This window comes from Sus scrofa, chromosome 5, assembly GCF_000003025.6.
Source record: "Sus scrofa isolate TJ Tabasco breed Duroc chromosome 5, Sscrofa11.1, whole genome shotgun sequence".
Lineage (NCBI taxonomy): Eukaryota > Metazoa > Chordata > Mammalia > Artiodactyla > Suidae > Sus > Sus scrofa.
The window spans coordinates 101,130,063-101,148,381 of NC_010447.5; the positions used below are offsets into that span (position 1 = coordinate 101,130,063).

The 18,319-nt window shown below is 39.6% G+C and overlaps 1 protein-coding gene across 8 annotated transcripts in view; it reads right to left on the minus strand.

Annotated features, from left to right (window-relative positions):
- OTOGL (otogelin like) overlaps positions 1–18,319 on the minus strand; it is a 218,730-nt gene that overhangs the window by 30,538 nt on the left and 169,873 nt on the right. For 7 of the 8 annotated variants that reach the window (XM_013998114.2, XM_021092805.1, XM_021092807.1 and 4 more), the window contains 8 exons: positions 18,009–18,050; positions 12,832–12,908; positions 9,456–9,633; positions 9,055–9,197; positions 8,784–8,807; positions 8,602–8,694; positions 5,924–6,113; positions 2,766–2,980 (listed from right to left, as the gene is read on the minus strand). In XM_013998114.2, coding sequence (XP_013853568.1) covers positions 2,766–2,980; positions 5,924–6,113; positions 8,602–8,694; positions 8,784–8,807; positions 9,055–9,197; positions 9,456–9,633; positions 12,832–12,908; positions 18,009–18,050 — 962 coding nt within the window. The remainder of the gene's footprint in view (positions 1–2,765; positions 2,981–5,923; positions 6,114–8,601; positions 8,695–8,783; positions 8,808–9,054; positions 9,198–9,455; positions 9,634–12,831; positions 12,909–18,008; positions 18,051–18,319) is intronic. The other variant, XM_021092804.1, reaches the window with a different exon arrangement.

An 18,319-nucleotide genomic window follows, 5' to 3' on the forward strand; every position in this document is an offset into this window, starting at 1 on the left:
GGCGGGTGGCTACAGCTCTGATTCAACCCCTGGCCTGGGAACCTCCATATGCCGTGGGAGCGGCCCAAGAAATAGCAACAACAACAACAACAACAAAAGACAAAAAAAGACAAAAAAAAACAAAAAACCAAGATTCTACTTTCTGCTTCGTCTCCTTTGTTGAATCTCCTAGGTTGCCAACCATGTCACAACGCGTGGAATATTTACCATGACCATCGAGAGCCTCCTGCTTGCCAAATTCGGAGACCACTGGTATTCACCTCCTCACCCCCTCGGAGGCCTGCGGTGCCAGGCACACCCCCCATTTCTTAAAGCCTCTCCTCCGGCTTGGAGAGACTCACGCTGCGGTGACGTTCCGTCTGTTCACTGTCATCTCCTCCTGCTTCTCATTCCGAGGGTCTGTCTAGACTCCATCCCTGAGGGGTCCCGTCTACTCACTACGAATGCTCCTCCTCAGCTCACCCATTCCCGCAGCTTCTACCACCATCCTGGGCGTGTACCTCTCTGCCTCCGTTTCTTCATAAGTTAAACAGAGTTAATAATCAACCTACTACTGCTGAGATTGCTGTGAGCTAACACATGGAGAGTGTACAGAGCAGACTCGAGCACGTGCAACAGGAGTTACCGTTATTTTAAAAACTCCATATACTGGTAAATTCCCAAACCTGATCCCTGGTTTCGACAGGTCTTCTGTGAGATCTAAAACATGTTTCCAAGTTTTTTCCATGTATTTTAGGCTTGGAAGTTCCATATGACTTAACTTATTCAATGTTTTAAAAAAATCATATCCCTTCTCTATTTAACCCACAAAAGCGGATTCTCCTGTAACCTCCATTCATCCATTCAATTATGCATCCTCCCATAATTTGCTGAGCACCTAACTGCATATCAGTCACTGTATTATACATGAGGAATGTAAAGGTAAATAAAACAGGCCTGTCCTATTCCTGTGGATCTCATAGCTAAAGCCTTTGTCACCATGCTAAAACAGAGCAGAGGAGGGAAGTGTTCCAGCTTGGGGCACTGCAGGCATAAAAGCTTATTCACAGGAAAAACCTTGAAATCGTGAAAGAGTTTAAAGGAGGCTGGAACGCCTGGCCCTTAGCCAGCAATAAGAGTGTAGCGCAAGAAGGAGCTGGAAAAGTAGGCGGGACAAAGCAGAGAGGACCCGAGGAGCCCTGAATAGAAGTTTAGAATATGGTCTAAGAGGCAGTGAAAGACCCCGAAGGATTTTAGGTAAAGAAACAATCTAATCCTGCTTCCATTTTCAAAAGACAACCTGTCTGCTGTGTGGGGATTTGCAAATGAGAATGAAGAGGAGAAGTGGGGAAACTGAAGGACGAGCATGCCCTTCTTTCGTCATCAAACTCACTGGCAAGATCCTATGGGAAAGCTGGGACGGTTACAGGCTAAATGGTGTACACTGTGTGGCCTCGCTAGGCCTTGAATCGTCAGGCTGGACGTTCCCTAATTTAATCAAACGTCGAAGTTCCCAGTCAGAAATGGAACTTTTGAACGCTGTTATGCTGAAATGAGTTAAAAAGTATTTGCTATTTTTTTCATTTTTATATGCATGCATTTAAAAATGTAAATATTTAAAACGTATGTGCCTGCAAATCTCTAATTGAAACTGAAGCGCCAGAGAGGTCCCATGACTTCGTATCCTCTGCCGTTTCCCTCAGAGCACTCACAGGCGGCCGAGAGCTGCAGAGTCGACAGCAGGTGGCCCAGCACGGAGGGTCCTTCAGGGCAAACTCCCTCTGCCCTGACAATTCCCTCGCTCTACTTCCCAGACACTCTGCTTCCCAAAGTGTTGCACTAGCCGCCTCAACGTTTGCCTAACGTGGCCCTTTCTAGCAACCTTGCTCTTACCATAGGGTTTCCTTTAAGGTTTTTTTTTTTTTTTTTTTTTTTCCCCTGGTCTTTTTAGGTTTGCTCCTGTGGCCTGTAGAAGTTCCCAGGCTAGGGGTTAAATCAGAGTCACAAAGATTTGTTTTCTTTGCCTCGGCTCCCTTCTTCCCTCATCTCTCCTGGAAAACTCATTCTTCCAAATAATTCATGTATCGGAAACTCTGGGAAGTCTTCTCCCAACTTGGGCCCCTATGCACTTCTGTACTATATACTGGGAAAAATCTGTTCACCGGCTTGCCTGCCTTCCAGACTCCTGGGGAGCAAGGAGAGATCTGAACTTGGCTTTGTAACACGAGTTTAACAGAGTGCCTACTACTGGATGCTCACGGACTTTTCATTTAACGATTCCTGAAATGCTATATTTTTCTGTCTTTTGTCTCTAACAACAGATCTTCTTATTCAAATATTTAAAACAGCTACTAGCTACCTGAAGTCAGAAAGTTAGAAACCAGTACAGAACAATTACATTCAATATGTGACAGGTTCTATTACAAGTATATACTACAGCAGCCAGAAATTGATCAAAGTCTCCCAGTCGTGGTTTCTAGACTGGGTTAAGCGGCATTGATCTCTTTCTCCTAGAAGCATTTATTCATAGCATGAAATTTCATTTTTCTTGAAAACTGTAGCTATAGTTCAGAAAAACAAACATGGAGAGAAAATAGATAATTATCTTTCCTGTTCTGTAAGTCTATAAACAATACATTATTTTGAATCCCGAAGCAAAGTGGCAGAAGGTCTAGGGATAAACTGTTTCCAGTAGGAGAACATCACGGCAAGAACAAGAATACACTGGCTTTTCCCCTCAACATGTCTAACATGACAGTTCTTAGCGATGGTTGCTTCCAACTTACTTTATCATGGCATGGGATGAAAGCTTTCCTATTTAGTAACTCGATGCAGTGACTGCAGTCGTGCTCAGTGCAATTTCTAACGGGCCTTCTCGTGGTTACTTTGAAGGATTTCTCAATTTCCCAGCTCTCAATAAATAATTCTATGTCTTCCATATTCGTAATGATTGTGCCATTTTGCATCCTTAGGTCATCATCTGGATCTTCGTTGCAAATGCCTTAAGAGATGTGTGACATGTGGAAGAAAAAAATTCACTTAAACCAAATACAGGCAGGAGAAATAAAATCATCTTAATAATGTATTTAAAAGGAATAGATCATTTATGGAATCAGGTTCCAAGTTGACGTCTTGTCTTTAACATTGACGGATTTTCTTTTTTTTAATTGTGTAGCTGATTCTTGGATAAAATAGTGTGGAATGGTCTTAACCAGATAAGAACAAAATCATGGTCGGAGACGCCAAGCTTTCTGAAAAGATCATAGAATTAGAAGGAAGAGATTGATTCTGTCCCTACACTCTTTTATTACCACTGTCTCCTAATTTAAGAACTCGTTCTTAAATCTGTCAAGGTGTTCCCTGGAAGACTGGACCTTTGGCGTCCATTCCTCCAGGAAAATCCTGTCTGAAAACATTAACTTTTCCTTTCAAAACTATCTCTGCCCACTACCTAGAGCATGACACCACTCCAGCAGAGGGACCTGACTGGCATCAAAGTATTTCTTACTCCCTTTCAGTAACAACCATTACAGGTAATCCAGGCAGAAACCAGTCAGCTCGTGGCAGTCACTGAGACACAGAGATTTGTTCAAAGTTAGGACAACCTTGTTAAGCTCAGAATTTGACCTGGGAATTCTGGGGCATGAACAATCCCTCCCCCTTGGGGTGACATGGGCTATTTATGACTGTGATGCTACGACCTGCTATAGCCTCTGGCTTCCTTGAGGGAAGTCAGACTGAGAAGAGAGCTTGCTTTTTATCTATTAGAGGCAAAGCCAAGGAAAGTACAAACATCAGAGCTGACCATACCTTATCTGAATCATACCCTACTTTACGACAAATTTTTCTTAATTCCCAAGGCTTCTAGCAATGAAAGATTTTTTAAACCTTTTTAGGTATCAAATCTTAATCTCAAGTAGTTACATCAAGCTCAATAAAGTTCTGCTGCTGGAGTTGCCCTACACTTAGACCTATGCAGGAGACTGCTACAGCGCAAAAACAAAACAAAACAACAACAGAACTCACGCTAAGTGGACCACACTGTAAAGCAGCTATATTTTCTGTCTAAACTCTTCTGGGGAAAGGCAATGGCTGGTAAAAATAGGTTTTCCTTGCGACTCCAGCCACCTCTCCCGCAGACCGCAGAGCTCCATGCAGAACGGAGCTCCCGTTCTGGTCTGGGGGGAGGTCACACTCTTGTCCACTACGACTCTGTCGGCCAGCAGCCGGCTTTGCCTTCAACAGCTGGCCCTCTCCCACTGCAGAGGTCATGAAGTTCAGGGGTGACCCCTGTTAGCAAAAAGGTGTGACCTAGCCCTTTACTATAAGCATTAGGTAAGAATCCAGTTAGCAGACTGTCTCCGTAAAAGCATGAGCTGACACTGAAGGAGCAAAAAAACAAACATGGAAGTCAAACAAATCATAGGTGATAAATCAGAAGAGAAAATATACATTCCCAAGGTCTCTGGGTGACTGCTCAATTAATATCTACTGAGTTATTACGTATACCCAATACCATGATAATGCCTAGTTCCACACTGATAACCCTAAGCCTCCGCAGAAATCTGTGCTATGTTTAGTTGAGCATGGTCTAAACAGGCAAGGACACTGAAGCCATTTTAGCCAAAATTTCAACCAAGTAGTTGACTTTTTTCAAGCAGAAATTTGGGTATTTTGTGTAATTTGTTGAGAGCAAGGACTTGGTCTATTTGTTTTGAGTTGCCAGCACCATGCGTAGTGTCAGACATGCAGAAGCTGATGCACAAACTTTTACTCAATTAATACTTAGTGAGCTTAAAATGGACATATTTGTACTAAACTAAAATTTAGTGACTGTATTGAGCAATGCATTAAGTGTTTTACATTAACTTTCACATTCAATTCTAACAACAATCTTGAAGGCAGTTTATGGTTATTCCCATTTGAAAGTCAAGAAAACTGATGTTTAGTTAAATATTTCTGAAGGGGATAGCTCTGTTTAACTTTCTGACAGACACCAAAGCCAGTACTGTTCTTTTTATTTTCTTATGTACCTAGAGATATTTCTAATTTGTTTCCTTTGGCTTATAACTAAGTATCTATGTAATATATTGTGATATTAAACCTAAGTATGTAATATATTGTGATATTAAATGTAAAAGTACATTTAGGCATAACACTTTATAATAAAACTGGGACTAATATTCAGAACATTTTGTTCCCTGTATGTAACTGCCAAGATGGGACTTCACCAAGTATTCTTTGATTGCAAACTTAAAAAAAAAAAAAAAAAAAGAAACAAAGCTAAGTCTTTATCATTCTATGCCTCATTTTTATCACTTATAAATGAACGCTGGTGCCTACTTATTAGGGTTACTGCTAGAATTAAATGAGTTAAAATATGTAAAATGTTTAATACTTCAGGAGTTCCCATTGTGGCTCAGTGGTTAACGAATCCAACTAGGAACCATGAGGTTATGGGTTCAATCCCTGCCCTTGCTCAGTGGGTAAGGATCTGGCATTGCCGTGAGCTGTGGTGTAGGTTGCAGACGCGGCTCGGATCCCACGTTGCTGTGGCTCTGGTGTAGACCGGCGGCTGCAGCTCCAATTCCACCCCTAGCCTGGGAACCTCCATATGCCATGGGAGTGGCCCAAAGAAATGGCAAAAAAGACCAAAAAAAAATGTTTAATACTTCTTTAATGTTTAATAAAGATGAGCTAGTAGGAATACAAACGGTATTGTGGTAATAGCGGTAAGCAAACATTTCCATAAAATACCCTGTTCCTTCTTGCCTCTCAGCCCATTCATGGAAAGACACTGCTTCCTTCCGTATTGACTTGGGAACACGCGGAACTGAAAGCGAACACCACTTCTCCAGCCCGAGAAATGGAGCAAGAGGGGCCGAAACAGTGCAATGTGAATGAAAACCAGAGGAAGAAAGAGAGATTGAAAAGCAGTGCTCACCACAAAGGCCTTCTGTGTGGGATGACAGGTTAAACTGAGAGCCGAAATGAATGTCTACAATCCCCGTGAGGTGAGCCCACTTCACCATTAGTCCGGCCGGAGTAGCAATCACGTACATTGAGCCAGAATCCTCTATGGACAGGTCTTGCTTTGCAAAGGGTAAAGGCACAGCAGCAGAATCCACGTGGACCTGAAATGACATAATGCGTTTACACTCACCAGAAGAATGTTTACGCCTAAACATACATTCATTAAAAAAGAGGAGAACTCAGATTTTGCCATTTCTTCTGATTTAATATAAACTAATTTTAAGTGCTTAAAAATTTACTTTTCCGTGGCTACCAGGTTCTCATAACTCCTAATTTCTTTTATCCTTTTTGCTGTATTTTTCTGGATTCAATATTTGTTGTAAACTCATTGCCCTTTATTTTCTTTAAAACATAACATTCTTCTAAGTTTTATATGCTTTTTTCCCTGTTTTTCCCAATATATGTTGATTACACCATTACCCCCAATAAAAACTTAAGATAATAAAGTTTTTTTCGGGAGGTTTTCTTTAATCTGGGTTCTCTCTTTGATCTTCTAAATTAGTGTTTATTTAATTGCAATGTTCATAATAACCAATTTTGAGTCCTGGTAAAGATGAAAAGTCCCAGATAGTCTACTTCCAATGTTTGGACTAGATATTGTATTATTTCATTATCGTTTTTGTTTTAGGGCCACACCTGCGGCACATGGAGGTTCTGAGGCTAGGAGTCAAATCGGAGCTACAGATGGTGGCCTACACCACAGCCACAGTAATGCCAGATCCGAGCCACGTTTGTGACTTACACTGCAGCTCGCAGCAACGCCCGATCCTTAACTCACTGAGGGGGTCCAGGGATCAAACCTGCATCTTCATGGATACCAGTCGGGTTTCTTACCACTCAGCCACAACAGGAACTCCTATATTTTATAATCTTAACATATTTTCTTGGTTATACTAATATAAACAATCCAAGGACTTAACTCAGTGCTTTAAATAACAATGACATGGAACCGTAAGCTGTAATAAGCAGTAAGTAAATTTCTCAAAGTTACATAATTAGCAGTAAGTAAATTTCCCAGTTTCAGCTTACAAACCATCCAATTTCTCATCTTTATACCTTCCTCATACAGCCACACTCAAGCTGAAATATTCTTCTTTGCCTGGCTAATTTCTACTCATTTTCTTTAAGATTTACCTTAGGTGTCATCTCCTCCAAAAATGTCTATTTGACTCTCCTATAAACTGCATTTAAATGACCCTTACCTCTGTCCGTATCTTGGCCATCACTCTACCATATTCTTCCCTTTGCCTTTTAACTGGCAGATAACTACATTTAAGCAACCCCCCCCCCCCAATACAACTGCACGTTAATTGAGAGCAGGACCTGTGCTATTTTATCCCATAAACTCACTACATGATTTTTTTTTTTTTTGTCTTTTTAGGGCCGCGCCCACGGCATATGGAGGTTCCCAGGTTAGGGGTCAAATTGGAGCTGTAACTGCCAGCCTCCACCACAGCCACAGCAACGTGAGATCCCAGGCACATCTGTGACGTACACCACAGCTCCCAGCAATGACAGATCCTTAACCCACTGAGCAAGGCCAGGGATCAAACCTGCGTCCTTATGGATACTAGTTGGGTTCGTTAACTGCTGAGCCACGATGGGAACTCCCTATATGACTTTTAAGTAACTAAGTTTTCAAATGAATGCGTGACCAGCCATGAGTTCAGCTGAGGCCGAAAAAAGCCCTTCCACCCAAATGCTGACAACAGCGCCCCTGACCAGGTTTGAGTTTCTTTTCCACCTCCTTCCTGTTAATGTACCAATCGAATTAAAATAAAAGGTATACATAGAAGTTCCATTGTCTAAAAAAGTAACACACTCACTTTAACACTGTTTCCAGTCCAGAATGTATGGCCTGTGCTAACAAACATAATTATTTCCAGAAAGCATATACTATCTTTGCTATTCTGAGCAAAACCCGTATATATTATGTTCTTATGTTTTTGAGAGACCCATTTAGGTCTGAGTGAAGCATCTGGCTCAGAAATCATGCCTATTTAGTAAACACAATTTCTTAGGATAAAGGTTTTTCCTGTAAAATCAAAAGGCTCCTTTCCCACTTCTGTATGATGCCTTGCTGTTCTACTGTGAATATCCCTTCATTTTTTCTTCGTTATCATTTATTCACTGAAAAAGCAATGGCACCAATGTTTCAAAACCATGCTTTTCCATCTCTTCTCCTCTCAGTGGTCTTCGTCCTGGCACCCCTGGCTGCCCCTCTTTGCCACCTTAGGATCCTCTTTTTCACCTCATTATCGCTTGTCTCCCTTGAAACACAAACATGAACCCCGACACTAAGAAGCTCAGCTCGCACTCACATTACGCAATAAAGCTGCAGCGTAGTCAACATGGCCATTTCAGGTAGTCTCACAAGGGGAAAAATCTTTACAGCCGTTGGCATGTTATGGTAGGAGACATACAATGTTATGGAACACATTTTTAGACTTCCCATGAAAAGAATGATGAGACATCATAGCAATGAAACTCTACTGACATATTTAAATTTCCCTTTTTTGGAAAGAATTTGCTTATGTAATTTCTAAATTTCAACTAACATGAGCATATGTTTTAACTTCGTGTTCTTACCTTTCTTTCTGCCCGATTGACAAGTATTTCATGCAGAGATGTGGTCAAATTTAACTTCTTAAAACAAAGTCCAGAGATTCTTCCAGAGGAAGCCTTAATTTGAAAACAAAATTTTTAAACTCTCTGAAGCTAATTTTAGCACTAAACAGAAGGAAATTAATAAACACTTTGCAAATACTCACTAGCTTTTTAAATGAGTTTCCATTCTGAAAAAAAAAAAAGTATAAAGAAAAAAGCTTTAATAGAAAAAATTATCTGACTTTGAAAAACATTATTTGGATTAATATTATATGTTTCTAAATACATCCACTTGAAACACATTTTGCTTTAAGTACCAGAAGATAAATCTCAGTGAATTCTTGAGCCCCTCTTTATTCTGGGAACACCTAATAATGCAACATACTTCAGCTACTAGATTTATGAAGGAATGACAAAGACTAGATTATGACTTACCTGATTCATGGAACACTTTTCAATATGAGCAACTATAACTTCACCAGGAACTCTTACTAAGATATAAGAAGCCATGCTGTACAATGCCGCATTGTTGCCATCGAATGTAACGATGCTGAGTTCTGACAACATGGAACACCGGCCTAAAAGGTGGTAGAGAGTGGATTTCGTCTATTAACTAATTGTAATTAGTTACTGCAAGTCAGAACTGCTCTTTGAAAAACATCTTTTCAATTAGTCTTACTATGTTTGGCAAAAAGCAACTCTAAAAGGTACATACTGGGAAGCAAATTCATATATCAAATGAAGACCATTCAACCATAACTTTGGCTTGATTGGTTCAAAAAAATACGATCTCCCCGATTACAGCCTGATTGCCATGGAAGACGCAGCAGACTCACAGGGACATTCCCACTCAGGGCAGCAGACGTCTCTGTTCACTTGAACTGGTCTTCCCCGGAAACCACAGTCAGGCGTCTCCAAGCCCTTTGGGCAATGCAGGGACCAGTTGTACAACTTCCATTCCATATTAAGGCATATGTATTGGCTACAGTTATAAACAGGATCAAATTTTTGAGGCTGTTAATGAAAAAAAAAGAAAATGAATGCATTTTTTCCATTTCAACTAATGTTTTCAATTAATTTTTAAATTTCCCATTCATGTTGCCTATAGTGTACACTTCTTAAATGTAAAGGCTTTTGAAAGATGAACAATTAAAAATTTACTGTGGATTTTTGTCGAGGTCATCTATGTTCAGTGGAAACTTCATTTAAACTCTACTTTAATATTGATTGGACGTAAGAACATCCCACAGACCCAACTTCTGAGCAAACTGAAGTCTTGTTCTAAACCACCTAGATCAGCGTTTTGCAAACATGGATACAGTGGCAGTCAGCCTTTCACGTTACACTGTATGAAGCTGGTACTTGACGAGAAACATACAGACGTAGAGAGCAGACTTGTGGTTTCCAGCGGCGGGGGGACTGGTGTTTGGGGTGAGTAGATGCAAACTATGACATTTAGGATGGATAAACAATAAGGTCCTACACAGGGAATGATATCCAATCTCCTGGGACAGACCATGATGGAAAACAGAATGTGTGTGTGTGTCTATGAAATAAAGGAATGGTGAAGCTAGAAAAGCTAGTATATAATCAATACTTCTGTCAATGTCAGTTTTAAAAAATTACGACGTAACAAACACTATTCAGATGTTTCACTAACAAAGCAACTGTGATATCAGTTTTACAGCACCTGGATAGTATCATTATAAACTAAGTTTCCAAATTACCCTCTATAAAAATTATAGTAATAACTATAGAAATTATATCATACCACTTACTATATGCCTCCATTGCTCTCATTAGCTCAATTTATTCCCTCTGATGTAGGTACTAATATCTTTCCCTATTTCACAGCTGAGAATATCAGAATGAAGTTCAAATTAACTTGCCCAGAGTTTTAAAGCTAACAGATAGTAGAATCAGAACTTAAGTTCAGACACTGTTGCTCTGAAACCAGTGCTCTTAACTACTGCTCTATGCTGCATTTCAGGGACTGGATGAAGAAAAATCTATTTGTACCTATTTTATATGATGCACTCATAAAGTAGCTTATTTCATTTAATTATTCCTAAATGTTGTGGGTCATTTCTATCATTCCAATGTTACACATGCTAAAAAAAAAAAAAAAAAAAAAAAAAAACAGGAATGAGAAAGGGTAAATAATTTTCTAAGTAGGATAAAGTGCGGACTTATCAATTTAAAAGCCAAAGGTAGACAAATAATCAAGTTCAATTTTGCAAAATTTTCTGTATATAAGTTATATTAAGTCCTAGGTATTGATCTCGCTTTCCATTTAACCAAGAAAATGCAAGCGCTTAGAAGAAAACTAAAACCCTAAACACCGAAACCACCAAGGAATCTGTACCTTCCACTCCACTGAGAAACCATCTAATGAGACCGCCAGTGAGTGCTACATTTCCAAATTCAGCAACCAGCTCTCAGACGTCATCCAGCTGACCCAGTAACACACTCAGCATAGGCTATTCCTCCGTCTTCCTCAGCATTTTCTTTCTTTGGTGCCAGGTCACCCACAACCGCCTCCGTTTTCTCCTGTATCGCGGTTAACACCCTTGGCATGTTTGTCATTGTTTCTCAATCTGCTCAAGTTGCAGCGGCCCTTCTCCCCCGTCTGCCCTCAACCCTTGTGTGCGCTCGTCTAAGCGCATGCTTTTAACACCATTTATATCCTGAGAATCACACACATTTCATCCTAACTTGAACTCTGCGCTGAACTCCACGTGTGTGCAGCAGATCTATAAATCCACAGCTTTGCTATATCGGAGAGGACTCTTCCTTTACGTGGCAAAACTGAAGTCTGGCCTATTCCCACACCAGATCTTTAGGTCCCCTAATTTCCCATCTTGATGAATGCCAACCTTATCTTTCATTTGTTCAGGGCAAAACTCTTAGAATCTTTAACGCCTGTTTCTCATTCATACCCCACCTCTAATCCTTCAGCAGTTTCCAGAGCCTCAATCTTCAAAACAGATCAAAAGAATCCAAGGACTTTTCACCGTCTCCACTGCTGTCGCCTCCTGACTGGTTCTATGTTCTCTTGGTACCTACCCTCAACAAAGCACCTAAAATGTTCTTGCAACAAATCAGATCATAAAATTCCTCTGCTCAAAAATCTCTCTTCTCTTCCTGTGTCATTCAGAATGAAAACCAGTCTTTACACAAGGCCTGACAAAACCAAATTTGCATCCTGTCATTTTATACTTACTGAAGAGCTTCCCTGCCATTCTTTCACTGTTTTGAGACGTTAGGTACATTTTCAACTCAGGGCCTTTGCACCCTGCTGGCCCTTCTGCCTGGAATGCCTTTGCGTGGTTCACTCCCTCAACTTCTTTAGACGTTTTTACTCTAAAGTAGCAGGCACTTTACCAGCAAGGATCAGTGAGGATCGCTTCATTGGAAAGAGTTTTATTTTTCTCCCGAGCACCAGTCTCGAATATCTTATATACCGTGACAATTTATCTTGTTTATTGGCTGTTTGAGAACCCAGTAAAACATAAACTCCATAGGAGCAGGAGTTTTTTTCCTGCTACTATACTGTTTTATCCATGGTGCCTGAATAGTTCCTGGCCAGAAATAGTGTGAAATAAATATTGGTTGAATAAATAATTGTTTATCAGAACAAGTAGCATATTTGGAGTAAAGAGATAATTTCTCAAGTCTCAGCCAAGACAATAACTAGCTCTGGGATTCAATGGCCTTATCTTTTTTTGCTTTCTAATATATCTGCCAACAGTGTCTCGCATATTGTAGCTGCTTAATAAATATTTTTAAATGCCTAACAAAAAAGCCTACTTTGAACTCTTCATTATTATAAAGAATTATTATCACTAAGTAATTACTAAAAAATCACACTCAATTACTACTATTAAATTAATAAATTACCTAATTCATAAATAGATAAAAGTATTAAATTATCACATAATTGTTTTTACACCTAATATCATATAATTATTATTATTAAGGAGTCATCCTTAAGACTTCATTTGCATTTTATTTGCTTTCCTTAGGGTGTCCAGAATCTTATTAATAAAAAATACCTGACATGTAAGGAAATACAATGGGTCAAAGGTAATGCTTATTTCCTCTTAGCAAAGGAAGACAAGAGAGCGTAGGAAAAGCTTAGCAGCATTTGGATAGCAGTGCGGAAACATGATACGGAAATGACGAATAACTGACGAGATCAACCAGTCATACCTCACATTCCAAACCTGTGGTTGGTGTCAGCATGTCAAACACAGTGAAGACTGAGGGAGTTACCATTTCTGGACCTGCTGGAAATGAAGACACCCTCTCCATTAGTACAACGGAAATGACCATCCATGAAATTAACTAGTGACAGGAACCACACTAAAAATTTCATACAGATCATTTCATTTAATTCCCACAAGACCCCGTGAAGTAGACAACAAGACTGCCACTTTATAGATAAGGAGACGAAGGTGCAGAGAAGTGAGCTGGTACGTGTCAGAGGCAGAATTCTAACTTGGGATTGATTTCAGAGCCTGAGTTTAAGCACCACTCCATAAACATCTTCACTGCCTTGATGGTATCAACACAGTTGTTTGAACAGATAGAAATAGCAATGGGATCAGTGAAGATGGCTGAGGAGTGACAAATTTTATTGCATTTTTAAAATCAGTAGCAAGGTTGATTCATTTTCTTGGTCAATCTCCAGAATGCATTCTTTGCAAGCAGAGTAGGTGGTGCTATGGACCACGTGGAGACCCCACGCGATGGCTGTGGTGAAGGAGCCATCCATGGAAAGGGAAAATGTGACTGCTAAACACCTTTGAAGTACCTTCCAAAGTTTTTTTGTTAGCTCTAAACGTATCTCTAAAATATTCAAAGTCTGAGGGGCTAAGGAAGAGCCAAAATGAATGGCTGAAACTGTGTAGCTGAAACTGTCTTGCTGGACTGTCTAACTAGACTAGCTTGCAGGGCCACCACTTTTGACGCCACCTAAAAATGTCAATATCTAGTTTCCCATGGCTACTGTAAATAAGTTATTACAAATTTAGTGGCTTAAAATATCATCCACTTATTATCTTATGGTTCTAGAAAGTGTAAGTTCTAAAATCAAGGTATAAGCAAGGGCTGTGCTCCTTCCGGAGGCTCTACGGAGGAATTTGTTTCCTTGCCTTTTCCACCTATGTATTGCCTGGATCTGAGGATCATGGTCCCTTCCTGCATCTCCACAGCCGCAGAGTAACATCCTTAAGTCTCATCTCTCCCCTTCCCACCCCCTCTTTCTCCCTCTCTGTTGATGCTGACATGTGTTCTCTTCTCCGTAAGGTCCCATATTCGCAAATTCTGGGGATTAAGACATGAGCATCTTTGCAGGGCCATTATCAAGCCTGCCATGATGACATCAGAAAAAACTTTTAATTGTGTTAAATAAATTCTATAAATAGCCTTCATTTTGTACTTATTTTACAGTTTCAAACTTTCAGAATAAAGTAGAACAAAAATTCCCATCCTTTGGTCCTATAAGCAGTGTTCACGATATAGTAGATGTTGTATATTCTAGAGAATATGATATTTTTACAGACTGAAATATCTACATTTACATCAACATAAATGCTTAAGCAAAGTGACGGAGAAAAAGTTCTGGCCCAGAGCAAGCACAGTGTCCTGGAAAACTCTGATGACTGTAAGTGTGACTGGTCTCAGCAGTATAAAATAGTCCATTGTCTTCTAAAATCATCAATTGAATTACCAAGGACATTTTCCACAGAACTCAAACAAAATACTGTAAAGTGTGTTTGCAAGCACAAAATACCCAGAATAGCCAAAGACATCCTGAAAAAGAAAAATAAGCTAGAGGAATTAGGCTCCCTGACCTCAGACTATACTACAAAGCTACAGACATCAAAACCGTATGGTACTGGCACACAGACAGACATATAGATCAATGGAACAGGATAGAAAGTCCAGAATTAAACCCACACATGTACAGTCAACTAATCTATGATAAAGGAGGCAGGAATATATAATGGATAAAAGATAGCCCCTTCAATAAGTGGTACTGGGAAAACTGGATAGCTACATGCAAAAGAATGAAACTAGAACACTTCCTAACACCATCCACAACAACCAACTCAAAATGGATTAAAGCCCTAAATATAAGACTGGATAGGTCTTATAAAACCCTTAGAGGAAAACACAGGACAATCTCTGACAATATCTTCTCAGATCCACCTCTTAGAGTAATGACAGTAAAAACAAAAATAAACAAATGGAACTTAATTAAACTTAAAAGTTTCTGCACAGCAAAGGAAACCCTAAACAAGTCAAAAAGACAACCCACGGAATGGGAGAAAATATTTGCAAATGAATTGACTGACAAGGGATTAATCTCCAAAATTTATAAACACACCTTCTGAAGCTCAATACCAAAAAAAAAAAAAAAAAAAAAAAAAAAAAATTTAAAAAATGGGCAGAAGATATAAACAGACAATTCTCCAAAGAAGACATATAGGTGGCCAAAAAACACATGAAAAGATGTTCAACATCACTCATTATTAGAGAAATGCAAATCAAAACCACTATGAGGTACCACCTTACACCAGCCAGAACGGCCATCATCCAAAAGTCTACAAACAGTAAGTGCTGGAGAGGGTGTGGAGAAGGGGGAACCCTATGACACTCTTGGTGGGAATGTAAATTGGTCCAATCACTGTGGAAAACAATATGGAGATTCCTCAGAAAACTAAACATAGAACTCCCATTTGATCCAGCAATCCCACTTCTGGGCATCTATCCAGAGAAAACCATGACTCGAAAAGACGCATGTACTCCAATGTTCATTGCAGCACCATTTGCAATAGCCAACACATGGAAACAACCTAAACGTCTATCGACAGAGGAGTAGATAAAGAAGATGTGGTACATATACACAATGGGATATTACTCAGCCATGAAAAGGAAAGAAATAATAGCATTTGCAGCAACATGGATGGACCTAGAAATTATCATGCTAAGTGAAGTCAGTCAGACAGTGAGACACCAACATCATATATGATCATTTACATGTGGAATCTAAAAAAAAGGACACAATAAATTTCTTTGCAGAAGAGAAACTGACTCACAGACTTTTAAAAACTTATGGTTTCCAAATGAGACAGGTTGGGAGGCAGGGGGATGCGTTGGGGGTTTGGGATGGAAATGCTACAAAATTGGGTTGTGATGATTTTTGTTGCACAACTGTAAATGTAATAAAATTCATTGAGTAATGTAAAAAAGAAATCTAGAAAAAATTTAAAAATCATCAAAGGGTGATAAGCACTGTCTGGAGGTAGAATTGTAATAATCCAGATGTCTTAATAACTGCAGCTTTGTAGTAAGTTTTAAATTGGAAAGTGTGAGTGCTCTAATTTTGTCCATTCTCAAGACTATTTGGGGTATACTGGGCTCCTTGCATTTCCACACAAATGTAGGGTCAGTTTGTCAATTTCTGCAAAGAAGTAACTGGATTTTGATAGAGATTACATTAAATCTGTATATCAAATTTGGGAGCATTACCATTTTAGTCATATTAAGTCTTCTACAAACATCATACGGCTTTCTATTTATTTTGATCTTCTTAATTCTTTCAACAATATTTTGTAGTTTTCATTGTGCAAGTATTATACTCCTTTTGCTAAATGTATTCTGATGTATTTTTCAATGCTACTATAAACAGAATTGCTTTCTTTACTTCCAGATTGTTCATTGCTGGTACATCAAAACCTATTTGATTTTAGCACACTGGTCTCGTACTCTGCAAGTCTGATGATTTATAATTATTTGCTCATTAATTAGTGCTGCTAGGTTTTAGTAGATTCTTTAGAATAACCTGCATACAAGATCATATCATCTACAAATAAAAATAATTTTACAGGAGCTTTTCTTACTCTTCAGGGTTATGGAATAAAATGCATCTCCCTTACATATTGACCATGGCAGTTTACATAGTTTTAGATGTTTAACATGTACAATGATACTGATTTGGGGGAGATATTAGAGAGTGCAAAGTGCATAGTGGTACTTTGAAGAATCCACAACAGTGTGTGTCTCAGATTTAGCACATGCAGTGTTACTCTAGACGTATCCCCTCCATAAATTAAACAATGTATGGAAAGCACCCCCCTCAAAATATGCTTTAAACTGTACTAAATTCACTGATGCTCAAAATTTCACAGCAGTAGAGTAATTCTTCATCTCTGCAATGAGAGTAACAAGACTTCTCTCACAGCATCCTCACTGAGATTGAAGATATGTAGAGTCTTCAGTCCAATGCCTGACACATAGTAAGTACCCCATAAATGCCAGCTATTAAGAAGAGTATGGCTATTATTTGGAGGATGTCACAGGCCTTTATAAAATCCTCCAGTGATTCCCCATGGCTCTCAGAAAAAAAAAAAAAATCCAGAGTTTCTTACAATGGACCGTTTGTGATCTGGCCCCTGAAAATCTCTTCTACCTCATCTCTTGGCAAAATTCCCCTAACACTACACACTCAACATACAAGGAGCTGCTTGAAGCCCCTGTGTGACACGTTCCTTCTCAGTTCCAGGCCTCTGCACAGGCACACAATTCCTCCTTCCAGTTATCCTACCCTGGTCTTCTGTTACACTACTGAGTCCACCCCTCTAAAATAAGTCTAAGATCCCTCCTGCCCACTGCTTGTGCTAACTTCTATAGTACTATCACAACAGCCTAGGGACTACTAGCTGTTTTAGGGTGGGGGCTGTGACCTGTTCACATTCTCCCTTCCTCTCCCCTCCCCAGCCTCTGTATGAGGACAGTGCCTTGACAGAGGTGACAATTAAACGTGTCAAATAAATTAAAAGAATAAATATCTGAACTGCTCTAAATTATAATCCCAAGAGAAATAATACACTGTTTGTCAAGCCTCACTGTGAGTGGGTTTATTCAATCCTTTCCTGAGGCAAGTTTCACAGGGAGAGAGAGAGGGGAGGGTTTGACCCCAGAACGCCTCCTCCAGAGCCTGGGAGAGAACACTGGGATGGACATAAAAGTGCTTAACGGGTGACTTCATTTGCCTTAAATGTCTCTTTCGTGTTAATCACTGCAAAATTTTAATCAGGATTTAGTAAAAGCTAAAATTGAGGCAAAAATGTTAGGGATGTTCTCGTTATCTCTGAAATGCAGACAGAGGTGGACCAAATGCAGAAACCATCTGAAGATGTGGCTTGCTGATCCAGTGAACACCTCTTTAGTGAAATGACAGTGACTTCTGGGTCCTCTAGTCAAGGGGATGTATGAACACCAGCAACCGTCACAAGAACGCCAAGATTTCAACTACGCGAAGCCGAGTGTAGCGTCTAAAATTCTAAGAAGAGCTGTAAACCCGGGCAGAGATGGCTCACCTGGTGAAATTAATGCTGGTTCTGTGGGCATCAGAGGTATGCCTGCAAAGAAACAGAGGACTCTTCCTTAATCTGTTTTGCTTAAAGCAAGGCCCACATAGTTGATATAGGGATGTTTAGCTTCTAGTAAAACGTTTTGAGAGAGAAAATGCAGGAGGAATGTTAGAGGGAAGAGTAACATGGCTTAGAGCGTAACTTAGAACAACACCACTTTGCAAAAGACACGAAGACGAATCTTACGAAGGTTACTTTATTGTCTGCCTAACATTTCTGTTTATAACCCCTTGCCATCATAGAAAAAAAATTCAAGT